General features: G+C 41.9%; 3 protein-coding genes across 3 annotated transcripts in view; all 3 read left to right on the forward strand.

Annotated features, from left to right (window-relative positions):
• The window catches only part of msi1b (musashi RNA binding protein 1b), a 68,948-nt gene extending 60,987 nt beyond the window's left edge, over positions 1-7,961 (forward strand). The window contains 2 exon segments of the mRNA XM_028824813.2: positions 1,429-1,501; positions 4,493-7,961. Coding sequence (XP_028680646.2) covers positions 1,429-1,470 — 42 coding nt within the window. The 3' untranslated portion in view covers positions 1,471-1,501; positions 4,493-7,961.
• Positions 7,962-12,485: 4,524 nt separating this feature from the next.
• On the forward strand, positions 12,486-13,774 carry LOC114668560 (phospholipase A2-like). The gene is given in 3 exon segments (XM_051921317.1): positions 12,486-13,202; positions 13,204-13,371; positions 13,616-13,774. Coding segments are annotated over 3 exon segments (405 nt in total). The 5' UTR covers positions 12,486-13,090; the 3' UTR covers positions 13,741-13,774.
• Positions 13,775-13,821: 47 nt separating this feature from the next.
• LOC114668559 (phospholipase A2-like) lies at positions 13,822-14,918 on the forward strand. The gene is made up of 4 exons (XM_028824356.2): positions 13,822-13,993; positions 14,293-14,449; positions 14,521-14,648; positions 14,746-14,918. Exons 1-4 carry the CDS (start codon positions 13,954-13,956, stop codon positions 14,865-14,867), a joined length of 447 nt encoding a protein of 148 aa, XP_028680189.1. The 5' UTR covers positions 13,822-13,953; the 3' UTR covers positions 14,868-14,918.
• Positions 14,919-17,482: the final 2,564 nt, after the last annotated feature.

Consider the following 17,482-nt stretch of genomic DNA (forward strand, 5'->3'; position numbering starts at 1 on the left):
CATTGCAGAGCTATAGCGCGTCTTTATGTGAAAACAGCAGTGTCAGATGGGGTAGGGAACGATCCTGAACGCGACTGAGAGAATGAAAAGTAAATAAAAAAAAACCAAAAACAAAGCTAACCTTTACAAATATCATAAATTACACTGGTTGTTACAAACTGAAATCAAATATATCTTTTTATTCTAAAATAGTAAAAATAAGAGCAGTTCACTTCTCAAAAGGGAATCGTTCAGGATCGAACTCGTGACTTTTTGATTCCCAGTCAGCAACTGATACTGTTGCGCCATGGTGGCAGTTATAGTAAATGAGTGTCAATGTCGCACACTAAGGCAGCTTTTTTTCTGCAATTATATTTCTGAATAAAAGCGCACTTGTTCTGTTATATTTGTACCTTTTGTGAAAGTGTTTCTTTGATATTTGGACTTCAGGATTCATACATTATATAGTTTATGCCTACATTTTGTCATTTACTACTAGAATATGAAAAACGTTTCTGTTTTAAAAATGTGTTTACACAGATTACTGTAGAAACGGAACACACATGAAATGCGTGTGTTCGAAATAACAGTCTATTATTTCCACTATAAAACTCCACTTCACTCCCAAATAATCAATCAAGGCATGAGCTGGGAGAAGTTCGTGCACGTTCTAAGTCGTTGGGGGGATGGAATAGCCGGCTGCTTACAGCTTGTCTTTATCTGCACATTTAGAAGACAAAAGACGATGCCAGAGAGGTTCGAACGAATTTAAGAAGCGATTTAAGGTGGGACGGATCTACGAGTTTTTTCGTAGGCTCTGGTAATTCTAGTGTTAAAGCTGTTTTGTAATTCTGCTGGTTAGGTTTTGTAGTGCTCTCATTATTTACTTTGTCAGGCGTGTCTAGTAATATAGGTGTCTCCTTTCTGAGGATGTTAGATTTCAGTGGCTTCACTTTTCAATCATTTTTCTTTCCAAGTGTTGTATTAAAATGTATACTTTATGATAAACACTGTCTTGCATTAAAATTGTGGATTGAGCTGTTTGCAGTGTTGAAGGATCATTGATGGGTTCAGAATCTTAACCAGTGAGAGAATAAAAATTAAGCCAAAAATGTATGTCATGTTAGCAATAAGCCCAAGAATGTGGACCTCTGGGCTATAAATCACTAGATTGTGATTCATTTTTTATCACTGACTATTTGTGACCTTGAGCAACTCACCTTAAATGTCAGTGTTCACATTTTTGAAATGCAAAAACAAATTTATTAGACCAATAAAGTGCCTTGAGATGGTGTTCATTGTAAAACCTGGCAATACAGAAATGTTTTCATTTGTTTGATGACAGATTGAGGAGTTTAAAAGTTTTGTAAAATGAATGCATTATTTAGTGGAATCTACATCAGCATGGGTCTTTTAGTCATTTTTCATTTGTTAATTTATTTTTTCTAGGGTCCTCTAATTGCCACAGCCTTTACAAATGGCTATCATTGAGGGGGGGAACGGCAGGTGCAAACTGAGCCAGGTAAGTTGGCGCAAAATGGATAAAATCAAATCAACTCCGGACCCTCTCCATATGTGGGGGTCATTTCTGTCTATAGCACAAAAGCCTTTCATTTGCTAGAAATTTGTATCTTAACCCTATTGCTTTGCCACATTGTGTTTTACTCACATGTTTACTTAGTTTGGCAGCTTTTTACCACAACTGCCGCTCACATGAAAAATCAAATTAAACAACCCAAAGACTTAACTTTGTAGTGGAAAACTGCGGCCCTCTTAGATTATCATCCTGATTTATCAGATGCTGTTTTCAAAAGAAATAGGTCATTTTAGTTTTCTCTAAAATGTCAATACTGGTTTTTTTTATCTTTTTTGATATTGCAGAACTGTAGTTATACTACCCACATGTTACTAGACAATGTATTTGTGAAAAAAGGTGGAATCATCAGATCACTTGTAGTGAGTGGCTAGTTGTATAATTTGTTACTGCTAATTTATATTTTGTCAGACGGTGCCAGGAAATTTATACGCAAAATTTTGAGGGGTCTGACTCAGACTTGACTTGGTAAAAAAAAGTCACAGACAAATCTGTGTAAATAATTGTTTCAGTTTTGGTCTTATAATAAAGTCATGCCAAACTGAGGGAGTTCACTTATTTTGTTGCAGTCACTGAATGCTGCTGACAACTGAGTGTTCTCATTTTTATTGTGAAGGGTTCCATTGTGTAATTAGACCATTTTACAGTCAGTGTAAGTTGAGAGTAAAGTACAGCAATGTTTCTGCTGATGGGAAGGATGAAAGCTAATCAGGGTATTTAATGCTGCATTCACATACTATGGGACAGACAAGAAATACAAACTTCCTGGTGGGAAATTTCACATAAACAGACTTTGAAGTTGTAGCTCAGTATTGGACAATTCTTAGAAATCAATGCAGCCTGAATTAGCTAAGTTTTGACCGCAATGTTTATCTCTCCCTTTTTCAATAAAATAAAATTAAAAATAGTTGAGCCACAAATGGCATTTTTGAAGTTGAAATGATGCGATACCTACCAGCAGCCATACCAAATACACTTCAGAACAGGTCATCCATCTGAAGCTAAGCATGTACAGGTCCAGCCAGTACTTTGATGGGAGACCTTCTAGGAAAAGCTTGCGTTGCTGCTGGAAGAGGTGTTGGTAAGGCCAGTAGGGGGCACTTTCCCTGTGGTCTGCCATAAATATGGCTCTGTCCTTTGGTTGAGACCAAAAATCGAGGTCCTGACTCTTTGTGGTCAAAAAAAAAATCAAATAGCATCCTTTGTAAAGAGTAGGGTGTACCTTGATCTCCAGGCTAAATTTCCCACCATGGCTTAGTCATTCTAGCCCCCTAATAATCCCCTGTCTCTAATTGGTAAACTGTTTCTCATCACTTCTTGTGTAGTGGGCATACTGGCACAAAATGGCTGCCATCAAATCATTTCTGGTGGATGCTACACACTGGCAGTGGTGATTAAAGTGGCTCCCCTCTCACTATGTAAAAGCACTTTGAGTAATGAGAAAAGGGCAATATAAATGTGAAGAATTATTATTATTATTATTATATTTAATTTTTTTTTTTTTAATTTTCAAACAAATTTGAGCTTTTTACTTTTTGCATGGCACAAATAGAAAATAAACGGTAATGGTGAATTTTATTGAGAAGGTGAGATATCACAAGAGGCAACTCACAAAATACCCCGGAGTATGTGAACACAACATAACAATAGAGTTATGTGTTGATGGGCAAATTTTAAATCTTTCAGCTATTGAAACCTGTCCAACCCATGTGGTAGGTACAGCAGTCATGGATGCATACCAGGATTACAGCACAGCAAGGACTTGCATAAGACTCCATTCATGATTTCCTTGCGTTACCAAGTTCTTTTACTACATGACGTAACAAAAGGCAATAGGTGAATTGATTTGCATCATTGCATTTTCAAGCTGTATTTTGAGAACCATAGTTTGCAGAGATCCCGTGACCCTGTGTTCGGATTCAGCGGGTTGGAAAATGGATGGATGGATAGTTTGCAGAGATGAAGCGAGGTGCTCTGTTATAACTAGTTGCCCTCTGTGCCAAGGAGAAAAGGTTATGGAACAGTAAAAGTCACGGCAGATTAGCCGCTTTCAATATCAGCGGTCATGAGCCTTTTATACAACTTCCAGGATCATGTCTGTGTTAACTCTACCACAGCCTGGTACTGTTATGTGCAAGCATCACTGTCTCTAGAAATTAATGGGTTGTCCTATGAAAGTGTAAATGAGCAAATCCTAATTGTTGAGTTTGAATCTAACAGAGGAAGTTATTCAGTCAGACAAATAATTTATTTTTAAATTCAAGTGAAAATTAGAGAAGGTTTACTTAAAGAAACTTAGCAAAGGAATGATCAAAAAACCAGCTGTGGTCTGTTGTATGTGAAGTCCACCTGATCTTTTCATTAGGTCAAAACTCAAACTGAGAAACAAAGTCAGAAAGCCAAAATGAGATATAAGGCTGTAAGTTCCTTAACAAAATTTTATTTATTTATTCTTTGTGAGTTGGCCGTGATGTTTGAACTTTGCTTCTTTTAAAGTGTTATCATGCCAGTGTCACACACCACAAAAAGCCAGCACCAATTGTAAATCGAGAAAAATGATAGCATACAACAGAAGCTTAAGGTTCCTTTCCTGCATCCCAGGCGTTGCTAATTTTTTTTTTTTTTTTACTGCATGACATAAAATAAAAATTACTAACATTCAGAAAAAAGTAAAATGAATTACATGTGTTTGTAACAAAAAAAAAGTCCTGGCATGGCTGGCCCATTGTGGTGCAGCTCTAATCTTGAAATGACAAGAAGACATATTCTGTGCTAATATAAAGTTGCACTACATAGGGCACACTGAGAAACTAAGCATAGGCATAGGGCTAATAACTGGACACGGGGAACAACATTGTGAAGCAGTATTTGGGTGCACTCTTGTTCTTTTGTAAAGCAGTTGTGTTTCTTTTTTCTCAGGCTTCTTGTCAGCTGGTGAGAAGATGGGGTTCAATTGCTGCAGACCAAGGCATTTTTTTTAATTTGCTGCATTCTTTTAACTGGCCCCAGCTTTCAAGATGAAACCCACCGACCTGAAGATCGCTCTGTTCGTGTACTAACGCTGTGTTTATTTCTTCGACTTGTATTTATTTCTTTAGCTCCTAGTTTTTACGCTGCCTTCCCTTGTTGTACCTTGTTCGTTTGTTCATTTTTCCCTTCAGCCTTTTATTGTAGCGCCGCCTTTAGAAACAAGCAAATTTCAGATTTTTTTCCTATATTTTTGTGTTTAGAGTCTACTGAGAATCTTCATTTGTTTTGTTTTTTTTTTTTTGTTTTTTTTTTTTTTTCCCCTCCCGGAGTTGTTAATTATTTTATTTCAACAGCCGAAACTAAAAAATATCTTGGTTCATGAGACAGAGGGAGCAAAAAAGGAAAAAAAATGAAAAGAAAAAAGATTTGCTTAAAAAGGTTATTTGGATTTTGTTTTCTTTTGTAAATGTCAGATTTTAAAATTTTTAAAGTCAAATATCAAAACATCACTGTTGAACAAAAATGTATATTTTGGTAGTTTTAAAAACACTATGATAATCAAGAAAGTATTTTTCCAGAATTGGTTTAAACATTTTTTCTGTAAAATATTGTAAATAATACATACTGAATTTGTATCGGCTGGCTGCAAAGAAGTGGCCGAGCGTGCTAGTGTGAGACTTGTGGGCAGGCTTGGCACCTTCAGTAGACTTGGTGCCTAGTGGAAGCTGGGGGTCTACAGCAGGCTGAAGGCCTACAGCAAGCTTTTGGCTGAGTGCAGGCTTGAGGACTCAGAAGGGCCAAAAATGTTGTGTGGTGTTGAGCGGGCCAATGCTTGTGGCCTAATGCTGCAGTCCAGTTTCTCAAATAAGTTTGATGAGCACTGTGGGATGCAAGACTAAAAAGTGGCATTGGCCCTGATAGAGTATCAAGGCCTGCAGGATATTGGGACTTTGTAGCCTGATGTTGAATTTATGCTTATAGTAACCTTGAGGCCTACCACGAACTTGAAGCCCAACAGCAAATTGTCAACTTTGGGGGCCAACATTTGGGATTTTGGCCTGCTCTGAGTTTGAGCCTATTGAGGATTAAAGCCTACAGTAACCTTAGAGCTAGCAGAGGACTGAGAGGTACCTTAAGATATTGAGCCTGGCAGCAGGCTGCTGCTTACTCTTGAGTTGCTGTCCATCTTGAAATTATTTCCTACTTTGGACTTGGCCTAGCCCGGATGATGTGGCCTCCTACTGAACTGCAGTTTACTATGATCTTGGAGCCTAGCAGCAGAATGTGGCCTGTTATAATCTTTGGGGTTAGCAGCGAATGAGACCTGCTATAAAGCTGGAGCATTGTGGCTTGCTGAATCTTTAGGGAGTGGCTGGCTGGGGTGGGACTATACTGGTAGCTATGGTTCATGGCAAGAGACTGATGATTTTTTTTGTTTGTAGGGCATTAGGATCCATTATGAAATTGGAACCTTCAGTCTTGGAGGATCTACCACACATCAAAAACCTACAATAGGCTTGTAGTGTGTTGAAGGTTAATTAATTCATTAAAAGATCTCAGGATAGCTTGGAGGTCTTATAGAGCACAGTGGGCTCAACAGCTAGTGTCCATGGTTGTTGTTTTTGTTTTGTTTTTTTTATTATTTATTGTTTTCCTTTTTTTTTTTTTTTTTTTTGCTGAGATCTATTGCAGGCTTCCAGTTTGCTAATGATCAGAATGCTACAGGAGCTTTCTGATGTCTCACACAGATTGAAGACCTGCAGTGAACCGGTTGTCCATGCATGCTTGGATGGCTTCAGCAGATTGGAGAATAATGGAAAACTGTACAATACTTTGAGCCTAATACATTAGGCTTCTGGTTGGACAGCAAGACTAAGGTTAGCAGTAGGCTTGCAGTCCAGCGGGTTATTAGTGCTGAAATTAATATGAAAGTTTTGTGCACAATTAACACTCACAGTAAGGCTGTGATATGAACAGTGGAGGCCTACATTAGGAATTGAAGTTTGTGCACTTTACAGACCCGCATGAGCTTGCGTATGATGGACGATGTAAGCCTATAGTAGGCTTGAGGCCCAGTACTTCAGCTGAAGCCCTCTGAGCAGGCAGGGGCTTAGAGCCTGCATCCTAGCCTAGCTTTGGTTTGTGGCCCAGGAAGCAGAGCCTGTTGCACAGGGTCAAGCCTGCACAATCGCTAAGCTTAACTAGATCACCTTAATAAGCAAAATGCCAGTCGTTTTTCTTTTTTTCTTTTTTTCATTCAAAGTTACTGTGTGTTTTAATGGGGAGGAAAAAAAACTGATCAAATGAAGGACAAACTGAAGTTGGGAGATAGCAGCAGTCATCCTTACCAGTCATTCATTAAACTCATTGGCCAAGATGATGTGAAATAGCTGAGGTGTGGACACAGAACGCCTCTTGTAGTTTGGGGGATATGGCTTTTGTCTTTGCTCAGCTCTTTCACTTTGGCATTTTAAGCCAGAGAAATCTCATGATTATCTCTGAAAACACTGTTGATTCTTTTGAATCTGGTGGGGCAGGGGGGTGGGTTGTTGTACTGTATATGCTCTTATCGCAGATATGACAGTGTATAAATTATGGGTGGGTTTTCTGATTCAGTGGCCAGCCTAGATGTCTCCAAAAATTGGGATGGGGCCACTGAGTTAGATGGGCACTTGGCTTTTCATGGTATAGTCTTTTAAATAATAATGAAAACCCAGGTCATCTTACACCCCTTCAAGGAAGGAGCCTATTAGGTAGTTAGTTCTGATGCATGGCCCTGTTCATTCTTCATTAAGGACTCTGTGCAGGGAAATGCAAGCATGCTGTGTATCTAACAGTCTTTCTTGACCTGACAGACAGTGAGGGGGTGAAGCTGAGATGACTACTAGAGACACCAGTACTGTAGTTATTTAACAAAAGCAATAAATTATTTTAACTTTAAATAAAAATGGCATTCAGGAAAGCATTTTATTTAAAAAAAAAAAAAAAAAAAAAAAAAAGCTGTACGTTTTACTTCCTGTTGGCAAAATTATGCAACAAGTCGCCATTTGCTGTCTGTAAAACTGCCGAGGAGGAGAGGGGAATAGTGAACAGTGCAGTAGGCGGGGCTAGTCTTTGTGGGTGTGGCCACTGTAGGCACAGAGCACATCTGGCCCACAGGCATTCCGAGTCAGTCCACTCAAGGAGACTGACTGACTAGTGGAGGAAGGACTGAAGAGGCACAGCTGAGCAGTTTGATCACTTTTTTGTTTTGTTTTTGTTTTTGTTTTATGGAACTGTTTTTTTTTGTATTTTTTAAAGAGAAAAAAACAGTGAACTGTTTTACAATCTGACAATTGTCATCAGCAAAACTGTAACAACTGATTGTTTTGTCCCTGAGATTTCATTTTAAAATTCCTAATAAATTATTGTAAAATTCTGCAGTGTTTTTGTTTCCTGTCTTCCACCTTCATACTCGGCCATCTGTTTGTAATGCCACATGTCAGGACTCTTAATTTGTTTTCCTCATGGACTTCCTCATGGTTAAACAACTTCAGTAGCAATATTTGAACCCACAACCTCAAGGTTTGAAATCCAAAATCTTAACCATTATGCCACACTGTCCTGTATATACACTACTTAGGAGTGGTAGACTATTATGGGGAGTAGGGGATTTGTGCCAAACATACTGAGGGAGACAAATGTACCATGAAAGAAGCTTGTAATATTCCCCAAGCCACTAGAAGGCAGTAGACAAGTGAGTGGAGCATCTTGGAAAGCTGGCAAAAGACTGCAAGTGCTGGGCCTGTCCTTGGAAGAGACGTGCATGCAATAGAGCCCTTGGAGGAGACCGGAGGGCACTTTGCCTGGGTCTGAGCAGACAACACTGTGTAGTCCATTTGAAAAGACAGGGTGCATGAAACACCCGACCTTATGGGCCACTAGACGCTGCAAAGTGCCATTGTTGTGAAGAAGAAGCCGAAGCCAAGGCCATAAGGGTGAGGTGGAGAGAATGAAAGTGGAAATGTGGGCAAACCACCCCATCTGAGAAATCAAGTTCAAAGAGGTTAGCCAGGTTTTGCTTATCTGCTCTTCTGAACAATGGAGTGTATTCTCCCTTTTATTTCTCTATCCTTTGTGTAAGTTCTGCTGCTAAATGTTCCTTTTCAGATTCGCAGGGCTCACTTAGTACTCTTCCCTTCATTTTGGCCAAACGCCCCAAGGGTTACAGAATGCAGGCAGTTCTCATCCATTGTGAACCCATAAGGCTTCTGCTGACAGACAGTAGTTGCAAAATGCAACACTTTAATTTGGATTAGCTGGATGCAAGCTTTCCTTTGTCAGTTTTAAAATGCAGTTTTAAATGTGCAAAATTGTTTTGGCCTGTGGCTTTAAGTTCTCACTTGTCTCGCCATCTGAATTAATAATTAATAACCTGTAAAGACGGGCAGCATGGTGAGGATTTCTCTCCAAATTCTCATAGTGGTCTGGATGTTAATCGGCTTGGGCACGTACAGTAGACTGGCACCCCATTCTGCAGAGGCAGGTGCTAACTCCCTGCACCTGACTCCGTTTGAAAAGTGCTATATAATGCAATGATTTACAATTATACCCGGGTTTGCTTTTCCAAAAGGCTTCTCTCTTTTTTCTCCTGGCTTCATTTTAGTCAAGTAATTTGCCATTTATATGTTATTGTTAGGGCGGCACAGTGGCGCAGTGGGTAGCGCTGCTGCCTTGCAGTTGGGAGATCTGGGGACCTGGGTTCGATTCCCGGGTCCTCCCTGCGTGGAGTTTGCATGTTCTCCCCGTGTCTGCGTGGGTTTCCTCCGGGCACTCCGGTTTCCTCCCACATTCCAAAGACATGCAGGTTAGGTGGATTGGCGATTCTAAATTGGCCCTAGTGTGTGCTTGGTGTGTGGGTGTGTTTGTGTGTATCCTGCGGTGGGTTGGCACCCTGCCCGGGATTGGTCCCTGCCTTGTGCCCTGTGTTGGCTGGGATTGGCTCCAGCAGACCCCCGTGACCCTGTGTTCGGATTCAGCGGGTTGGAAAATGGATGGATGGATGTTATTGTTAAGCACCAGTATGCCAATAGTACAACAAATGGAGTCATACATTAAACACAAGGACAAACAACCATGTCGGAAAAAATTGCAGAGTCTAATGTCCCGCTCCCCTCAGCCCATTCATCCCAGTCAAGGTCGGCCAGGTGCTCCTCTCCCAGAAGGGCCGCTGGAAAAGTACACAGACACTGGGAGAAACTCGGCTTGGGGTTCAACAAATCATCAGGAGACTGGCATGTCCCCAGCTGGCCTTGATCCAAAAGGCCAGCTGCTCCGAGTTTTACCATTTCTACACTCCCCGTTAGCCCACCAAGGCTGCTTGGAGTTCTGGCCAGCATTCTATATCTGTATGGCTTTCAAACGTTCATTATGTTTGCACCCTTGTAATGGGCTGTCGAACAGAGAGTCAATAACTACAGAATATGTGCAGGTGAGATAACACTGAAGAAGAACAGAACACAAATAGAAATCTAAGCAGTTTAGAGATGGTTATATTACTTTAATCTAATTCAGGACACTGGAGGGAACAAATCCTTTGCACTGCCCGCTCACCGATGTAAATTCATTTTGGAATCCTTCATGTGAAGAGAAATCCCACAAAGACACAGGGCGCACCTGCAAAAGCCAAATAGACATCAGCAGGTCATGAGTTGGCAGCTCTACCCATGGTGCTGCACACTGTTTGACCCATTTATTTAACTCTTTATAATATGGTATTGTTTTGTTTGATCCAATTTATACTTATGGAGACTGGGGTATATCACAGCAGCACAAGGACAAGACCACTGACCCACAATTTAGACATCATACAAATGGAGTGAATCACTCTCCCTTACAAAAGATGGTTAGTTGTTATTTTATTATGTGACATACTCTAACATTCCTAAGCATTTCTGGCATTTGCTGTTCCTAAAATGTTTAAATAAGCCCACATTCCTAAAACCCTCAGCTGGTTGAAGACATTAAAACAGAAGTTTTGTCTTTTCTGTCAGTATTAGTTAATCTGAGTCATTGATCTTTACCATGCTGTCCATTGACTCCATTAATCAGGTTTTACATTACACATTTCTGAGGCAGCACAAGGAGGGTTAGCAGCCTTTTTGTTTCTATCAGGGAATTTGGGTGTCCTTGGTTTAGAGGCTTTGGAACTCCCTGCTTTTGGCTCTACCAAGAGGTCCTGCTTGATTGCCACTCAGATAGTTGGGCTAACAGGAGCTGGAACATGTGCTGGGAGTCTAGAAGTGGCAGGTGACTAGGATGTGAATGAAGAAGATCTTGACTTGTAGTTTGGCTTCTGTAGATGCGAGAAGACATCGTGGAGCATTTGGGTCGATTGTTTGGAGTGAAGCACGAGATGTTCAGAGCTCAGGTTGTGCCTGCCAGCAGCGGAAAATGGGCCTCAATGTGACGATCTAAAGTCAACTTGAAGCAAGCTGGGGAAAACCGCCTGGTGAAACCAGTGTGGATTTGTGGTGAGTGCAGATTTATGGGGGTAACGGTTTACTCAGAGTGACACATCTCTGCAGAGGAAGTTGGCTGCCCAGTCAGTCATGCAGCCAGACCACTAACCGCACCTGGGCCACATTCACTTGCCCCACGGCCTTTAGACTTAGAAACTTTGTGGCTTGTGCCTTTTCTCACAGCTTTCTCACACTCATGCATTTAAGTGATGCTCACATCTATTTGTTATGTTATCTTAGTGATTCCAAATATTCATCCATCCATTAACATTGCTTTGTTCAGTGCAAAGGAGCCCAAAAGTAGAAGCTGCAAAAGAGAAAACAAACCCGGGCAGGATGCTTGTCCATTTGGAGTTGTCAATTAACCTGAAGTGATCCTGGGGAGAGCCAGTAAAGTCCATGTAAACGGTGAAATGGCAGTCTTTTTAAAAGTAAATAATTGTTATCAGCTAATTACTATTTTATTGAAATGCATAACAAACCTGCTTAATCAAATTCACTGTCAGGTGGAGTTTATGCCTGCAGCACAAAGCAGGAAACAGCTGTAGAGGTGGGACACCCTCGTACATACACCACACACTCACACTCACTGCAACATAGGGTCCAAATTTAGAATCGCCAGTTGATTTAGTGTGTAGGAAAGCCCACACAGGCATGCAAGAACATACAAACTCCGTGCGACAACAACTGGGGTTGCGATTTGAATCCAGGATGCTGGATCTCTGAGGCAGAAGCGTTATCCACTGTACCACCCACTATGTTCATTTTTGTGTCCAGTTTTTCTATTTATAACAATATATTAAAAATAGCAAATATATTAAAATAAATTATAACTAAAGTTCTTAAATCCACTTAATTCAATTGAATTACAACATGCACCAATCCGTCACAGCATTAAAAACCATCCATCCATCCATTATCCAACCCGCTATATCCTAACACAGGGTCACGGGGGTCTGCTGGACCCAATCCCAGCCAACACAGGGCGCAAGGCAGGAACAAATCCCGGGCAGGGTGCCAGCCCACCACAGGGCACACACACACACACACATACACACACCTTGCACACACTAGGGACAATTTAGGATCGCCAATGCACCTAACCTGCATGTCTTTGGACTGTGGGAGGAAACCCATGCAGACACAGGGAGCACCCAGGTCTCCTTACTGAGAAGCAGCAGTACTACCACTGCGCCACCGTGCCGCCCGCATTAAAAACCATCTACCTAATATTGCGTAGGTCTGCCTTGTGCCACCAAAACAGCTCTGACTTATTGAACATGGATCCCACAATACCTCTGAAGATGCCCCCTGGTACCCAGACGTTAATAAAAGATCCTTTAAGTCAGGTAAGTTGCAAGATTGGACTTGTTTTTCCAGCACATTTTTTGTTACGTGGTATGTGTCAAAGTAACATCTACATGAATGACAGGACCGAGTTCATTCATTTCAGTTTTTGTAAATATATCCCAAACATGGGGTCTTGAGATGCCTTTTTAAAATTTTGTGGGTGACCCTTATATTTCAGTAACCACTCACTTTGATGTGTGGGCATACTTTCCATTTCTGTAGTTGTGTCATGGGACCTGCATTTTGGAGAACCATTAATTTTAATATTTGGGGTAACCCACGTTTTTGTGCATTGTAGATGAAACAATTTCAGTTTTGTTTTTGACTTTTTCCAGATATTTGCTATATTTTGTATTTGGAAACTCTCTTTTTCTGTTAAAGGGTCAATTATCTAGACTTTACATTTCAGAGGCTCATTCATATGTGTATTTTAGGATCGATTCCCCCAAAAGGGAATAAGGAATCCATTTTATCAGCACTTGCATGTCCCAGTTTTGACATTTTTTGTACTTCTAGTTAAGTAACTGAGCACTGCACTTTTGAGGATTGTTTCATGGAATGTACTGTACCTCACATTTTGGGATTCCTCACTTACTTTGTTGTTTGTAAGTCTCAGAGACGCTGACTTCATTCTTTATTTCTCTATAGTTGCTGTGACATCAGCTGACAAAACCAGGTGCTCTGGCAGTTTAAGAACATGATCAAGTGTGCCATCCCGGGCTGTGAACCACTGCATGACTACAACAACTATTGTTGCAACTGTGGACTTGGAGGATCAGGGAAGCCAGTGAATGATCTTGACGCTTAATCTCCTCGGATCTGGTCTGTACCACTTTCCTTTGCTTCTCCACTACCCCACTTACCCTGATTATTTTCATTTTCCTGGTTCTGCAAGGTCCATGACAACTGCTATTCTGCCTTCAAGAAAGTCCCAGAGTTCTTCCCTTTTTTTGACAATCCTTACACGGAGGTCTACACGTACATACACTTGCTCTAGCACCAACATCACTTGCACTAGTGGGAGTCTTGGTACTGGACTCTATTGGCTGTCCAGTAATCAAGCTCAGGATATTGATCATTTGAGTTTCTGGTTCTGCTGGTCGTTGTTTTCTCCGATATTGGGGCACCACAGTTTCATTAACGTACCATGTGGCCCTGCTACGTGTCTCTATTTGACTGCTTGTTTATCTCTCCTTGACTCCTTTATTTTTATGTTTTCCAGCTGAGAATAATGACTCGTGTGAAAAGCACATCTGCGAGTGTGACCGCCAGGCTGTCATGTGCTTCTCCAAGGTCGATTACAACCTAGAGTACAAAAGCCTGGACACCTCTGAACATTGTAAATGACCTGCCAGCAAACTGAATAAAGACTCTAAGGCACTCTGCCTGTGTGCCATCTTAGTTTTTCCCAGGGGTGAGGTGCGGAGGGGAAGGTGGAGCAGTACTTGAAGGGCAGGGTGTGGCATGGAGGGTGGGGTCAGGCCGCCACCCAAGGAATAAATACTGCAACAGCAACATTTGCAGGGCTGCTGGATATTAGGAGACTACGAGATCTTCACTATGCGTGTGGTCACTGTGCCATTCATTCTGCTCTGCCTTGGTGAGCAAAAGTCTCAGGAGACTGGGGTGCTTTGGGAAAAACTGGCAGGTGCCTTTTGGGTGGCTCAGTTAGAGGATTTGGATACATGGATGGTTGCAATTGGGGAGAGGTGCCTGGGTCATTTGGTTACAATTTTGGAGACAGGACTTGGGGAAACAGACCACAAGAGGTGATAGTAGGTGGGACTGGCCAGACAAAGGACTCCGTACATTACCGAGGGTGTTCTGCTTTTTTGCCTTGTATGGTATGAGACTTCACTAAAGATAAATGCTCACAAACTGTGCTGGTTGTGTCAACAGGAGTGGTAGGTGCCAGATTTATACCCAGTGCCCTCTGGCAGTTTCGGAACATGATTATCTGTGTCCTGCCTAGTAGCTGGCCACTCTTCGAGTATAACCGGTATGGGTGCTACTGTGGATATGGAGGTTCTGGGACCCCTGTTGATGACCTTGACAGGTAAGATGGCCTGCCTCTTTCCTGCTGTCCCCCACATGAGTGCCCTCTCAAGAGTATTGTTGGCATTGTAGGTGCTGTCAAGTCCATGACCATTGCTACAGTGAAGCGATGCAACACAAGGACTGCTGGCCAATTTTTGATAACCCTTACACTGAGATCTACTCATACTCCTGCTCTGAGGGAGTCATCACCTGTAATGGTAAGTAGCACCCCCACTTGTCAGGCTCTCCACTGTGCAGAGGGTCTGTAAGGTGGGATGACCACTCAGTGTTTTCTCTTGTTCTGTTACTGTGCAGATCGGAACAATCCCTGTGAGGCGTTCATCTGTGAGTGTGACCGTCAGGCAGCCATGTGCTTTGCACGGTCTGACTACAACGAGGAAAATCACAAAGTGCCCAGTGATCGCTGTAAGGACTGACCTCTGGACTCCATTGTATTCCTAAAATAAAACCATTAGATTGAAAAAAAATGGTGGTTTCTTCAATTGCAGCTGAGAGAAGGGTGGTAGTCAAATGGGGGCTTAACATCATGAAAAGCTTGACCTGATGCCAGTGAGGGCACCAGCCATCCCCATCTGAGATGGGAGTTGACCATGCTGACTCAGTAAGACTCGTCAGTCACAATTAGACACCCTTATTTAACACTTGTGTGTTCATTTGGATCAGAGACATGATGGGAATTGATCATCCTGAGCTGACTGGAGCGAGCATGTTGGTCAATTGATGCAAGTAAGTGGAGTTGCCTGAGCTGACTGGAGTGAGCATGTTGGTCAATTGATGCAAGTAAGTGGAGTTGCCTTCAAGTAAAGGAATTAGAAATTCTGAACTGAGACATTAGAAAGGGACTGGTCATCCTGTTCTGATGCTGGTGAATAGGACCAACATAAAAGGATTTGACATTCTGCTGTTAGAGTGTCCTGGTCAGTGTGACTTGATAAAAGTGAGCTAGCTGGTCAGTCTGATTGGATACAAGTGTATGGACCAACCTGTAAATAAAGTTCCCAGAAATTCTTAGCTGAGATGAAAGTGGGCAGACTGGAAATTCTTGTGACACTTGAATGGACTGGTCATTCTGACTTGAGATATGAAGGGGACTTTTCATTCATTTCATAAGGGGAACAGTCACCCTGTCCTGACACCAGTGAGCAGGATACAAGTAAAGGGAAAGGCTATTCTAACATTAGACCTCTGGGCAGACTGGTCATCCTAATCTGATCTAAGTAAGAATACCTGCCTTCTTGCTGCTATGCATGTAAAAATGTTAGATATCCTGATCTACAATGTGAATGCGAGTTGGTCAAAAGGACCCAATTATGGTGAGTTGACTGGTCATTCAGAGATGTTGCCTGTTGTTTGAATAGGGACTGACCAGCTTAACCTCACACAAACTCAAGTGTTCATCTTCAACAAAATACAATTTTAGGAGAATTCAGCAGGTCACTTTATCCGCAAACCTCAAGCAGGAGAAGTTGCAATCAAGTTCATAGGTTTCCTTCAGGTTACGTGAGGACAGCAAGTGGTCAGCAAAGAGGAAAGGCCACTTGGTGAACAACACAGAGTTGAGTGGAAATTGAAAGCCACTGGGGTGTAGGAAGTGGCCATCCTGGCCTGTGACCATTGCTACTGACACAGCCACCCAAACACTCTAAGCTGGGTTAAATGGGTTATGTTCTGAAGGACTGCAATGGGAAGTCAAGCACAATGACCTTACTACTACAGATATGAAGGACTGAAAAATAGAGAAAATGTCCACATGAGGGCGATGTTGAGTCATTTATAAAAGACCTGGAACATTATTGCAACACTTGGCAGACTAAGCAGCTGTGAGGGCCAGAGGGGAGCATATCAAGACATATTGGACATCAGGGGTAGGCCTTGAATGGCCGATGAATGACAGAAATGATTTGAACCCCCAAGATGTTCACCTCCAGAGGACAGCATTTAACTTATTAAGCACTAGAGACATCTGGAGGCAAACCTGTAGGTTAACATTGAGTATCCACCTGTGGACAAATATCCAGTGTGTGACTGAGAGCTCCTGAAATACACTGAATCAATCCAAACAGAAAAAGCAGTAACAGCAGGACTTGGGTCCAAGTCCTGCAGGACTGGACTGTTTTCAGTGTGTAGATAAAACACAATTACAGTTTAAGGAAATGGACATTATCTGCAGCGGGCACCTCACTCATTCAGCATCCTGGTTCTGTACCTGATTCCAATTTTTTTTTTTGGATGTTTGTAGGTTTTTCCTTGCGTGTCCCTGCCCAACAATCCACCACCCACACACACACACCCCCACCAACATCCAGACTTCAACAACATGCAGGTTACATTGATGGGCAATTATAAACTGGCCCTGTGTATGCGTATCAGTTGGCATGATCACCAGCTTTATGGAGTTTCCAAAGGACTGCATATCAAGTGAATGAGGGGTTCCATGTGTGGGTGAGTATGATGGACTGGCATCCTGCCCCTGCCTTCAAATCGATGCAGCAAGGTTAATCTTTAATCATACAGTAGATTGTGTGAGTCTGAAACTGAATGAATTAAATAAACAAAAAAGTAGTATCCACAACTGAATCAAAACAGGTTGCATGGAAGGATAGACAGTTGCTTGTCAGCACAGTCTTAAAAGTGGAGATTAGTACGTGGACTGACAAATAAACGGGTGGGAGGAGAACTCTTCAATCTGCCCGTCCATCCCTTATCTGACTACAATGTGTGGCACACATTTCATGCAAAAGTTTTTGCTAATGATGAGAAGTCTTCATCTGAGTCACGGGCAAACGTCAAGACCTCAATACAGTGACTGAAGGCATGAATAACTCTGCAGTTTCTCTTCACTTGGCAGAAACTGCGTCATGACAGGATTGATGTCTCTTCCTGGTGACGCTTTCGGAACGCCACGTAGCCGTGGAAAGTGCCGCACATTTGTTACAGCCAAATATGCTGAGGAAATGGAAACTTTTACCTCAAATGCTCTAAGCCTGTCTATCAAATCGTCAACGGTCACTTCCTTTATAGTAATTCCATA

Source organism: Erpetoichthys calabaricus, chromosome 18 (genome assembly GCF_900747795.2).
Source record: "Erpetoichthys calabaricus chromosome 18, fErpCal1.3, whole genome shotgun sequence".
In the NCBI taxonomy this organism is placed as follows: Eukaryota; Metazoa; Chordata; class Cladistia; order Polypteriformes; family Polypteridae; genus Erpetoichthys; species Erpetoichthys calabaricus.

Excerpts from the sequence above, each read along its gene's own strand:
- LOC114668559 (XM_028824356.2), top strand. The coding sequence starts at position 13,954 with ATGCGTGTGGTCACTGTGCCATTCATTCTGCTCTGCCTTG. Across the intron at positions 13,994-14,292 it reads ATTCATTCTGCTCTGCCTTG|GAGTGGTAGGTGCCAGATTT; the intron begins GTGAGCAAAAGT and ends TTGTGTCAACAG. Across the intron at positions 14,450-14,520 it reads CCTGTTGATGACCTTGACAG|GTGCTGTCAAGTCCATGACC; the intron begins GTAAGATGGCCT and ends TTGGCATTGTAG.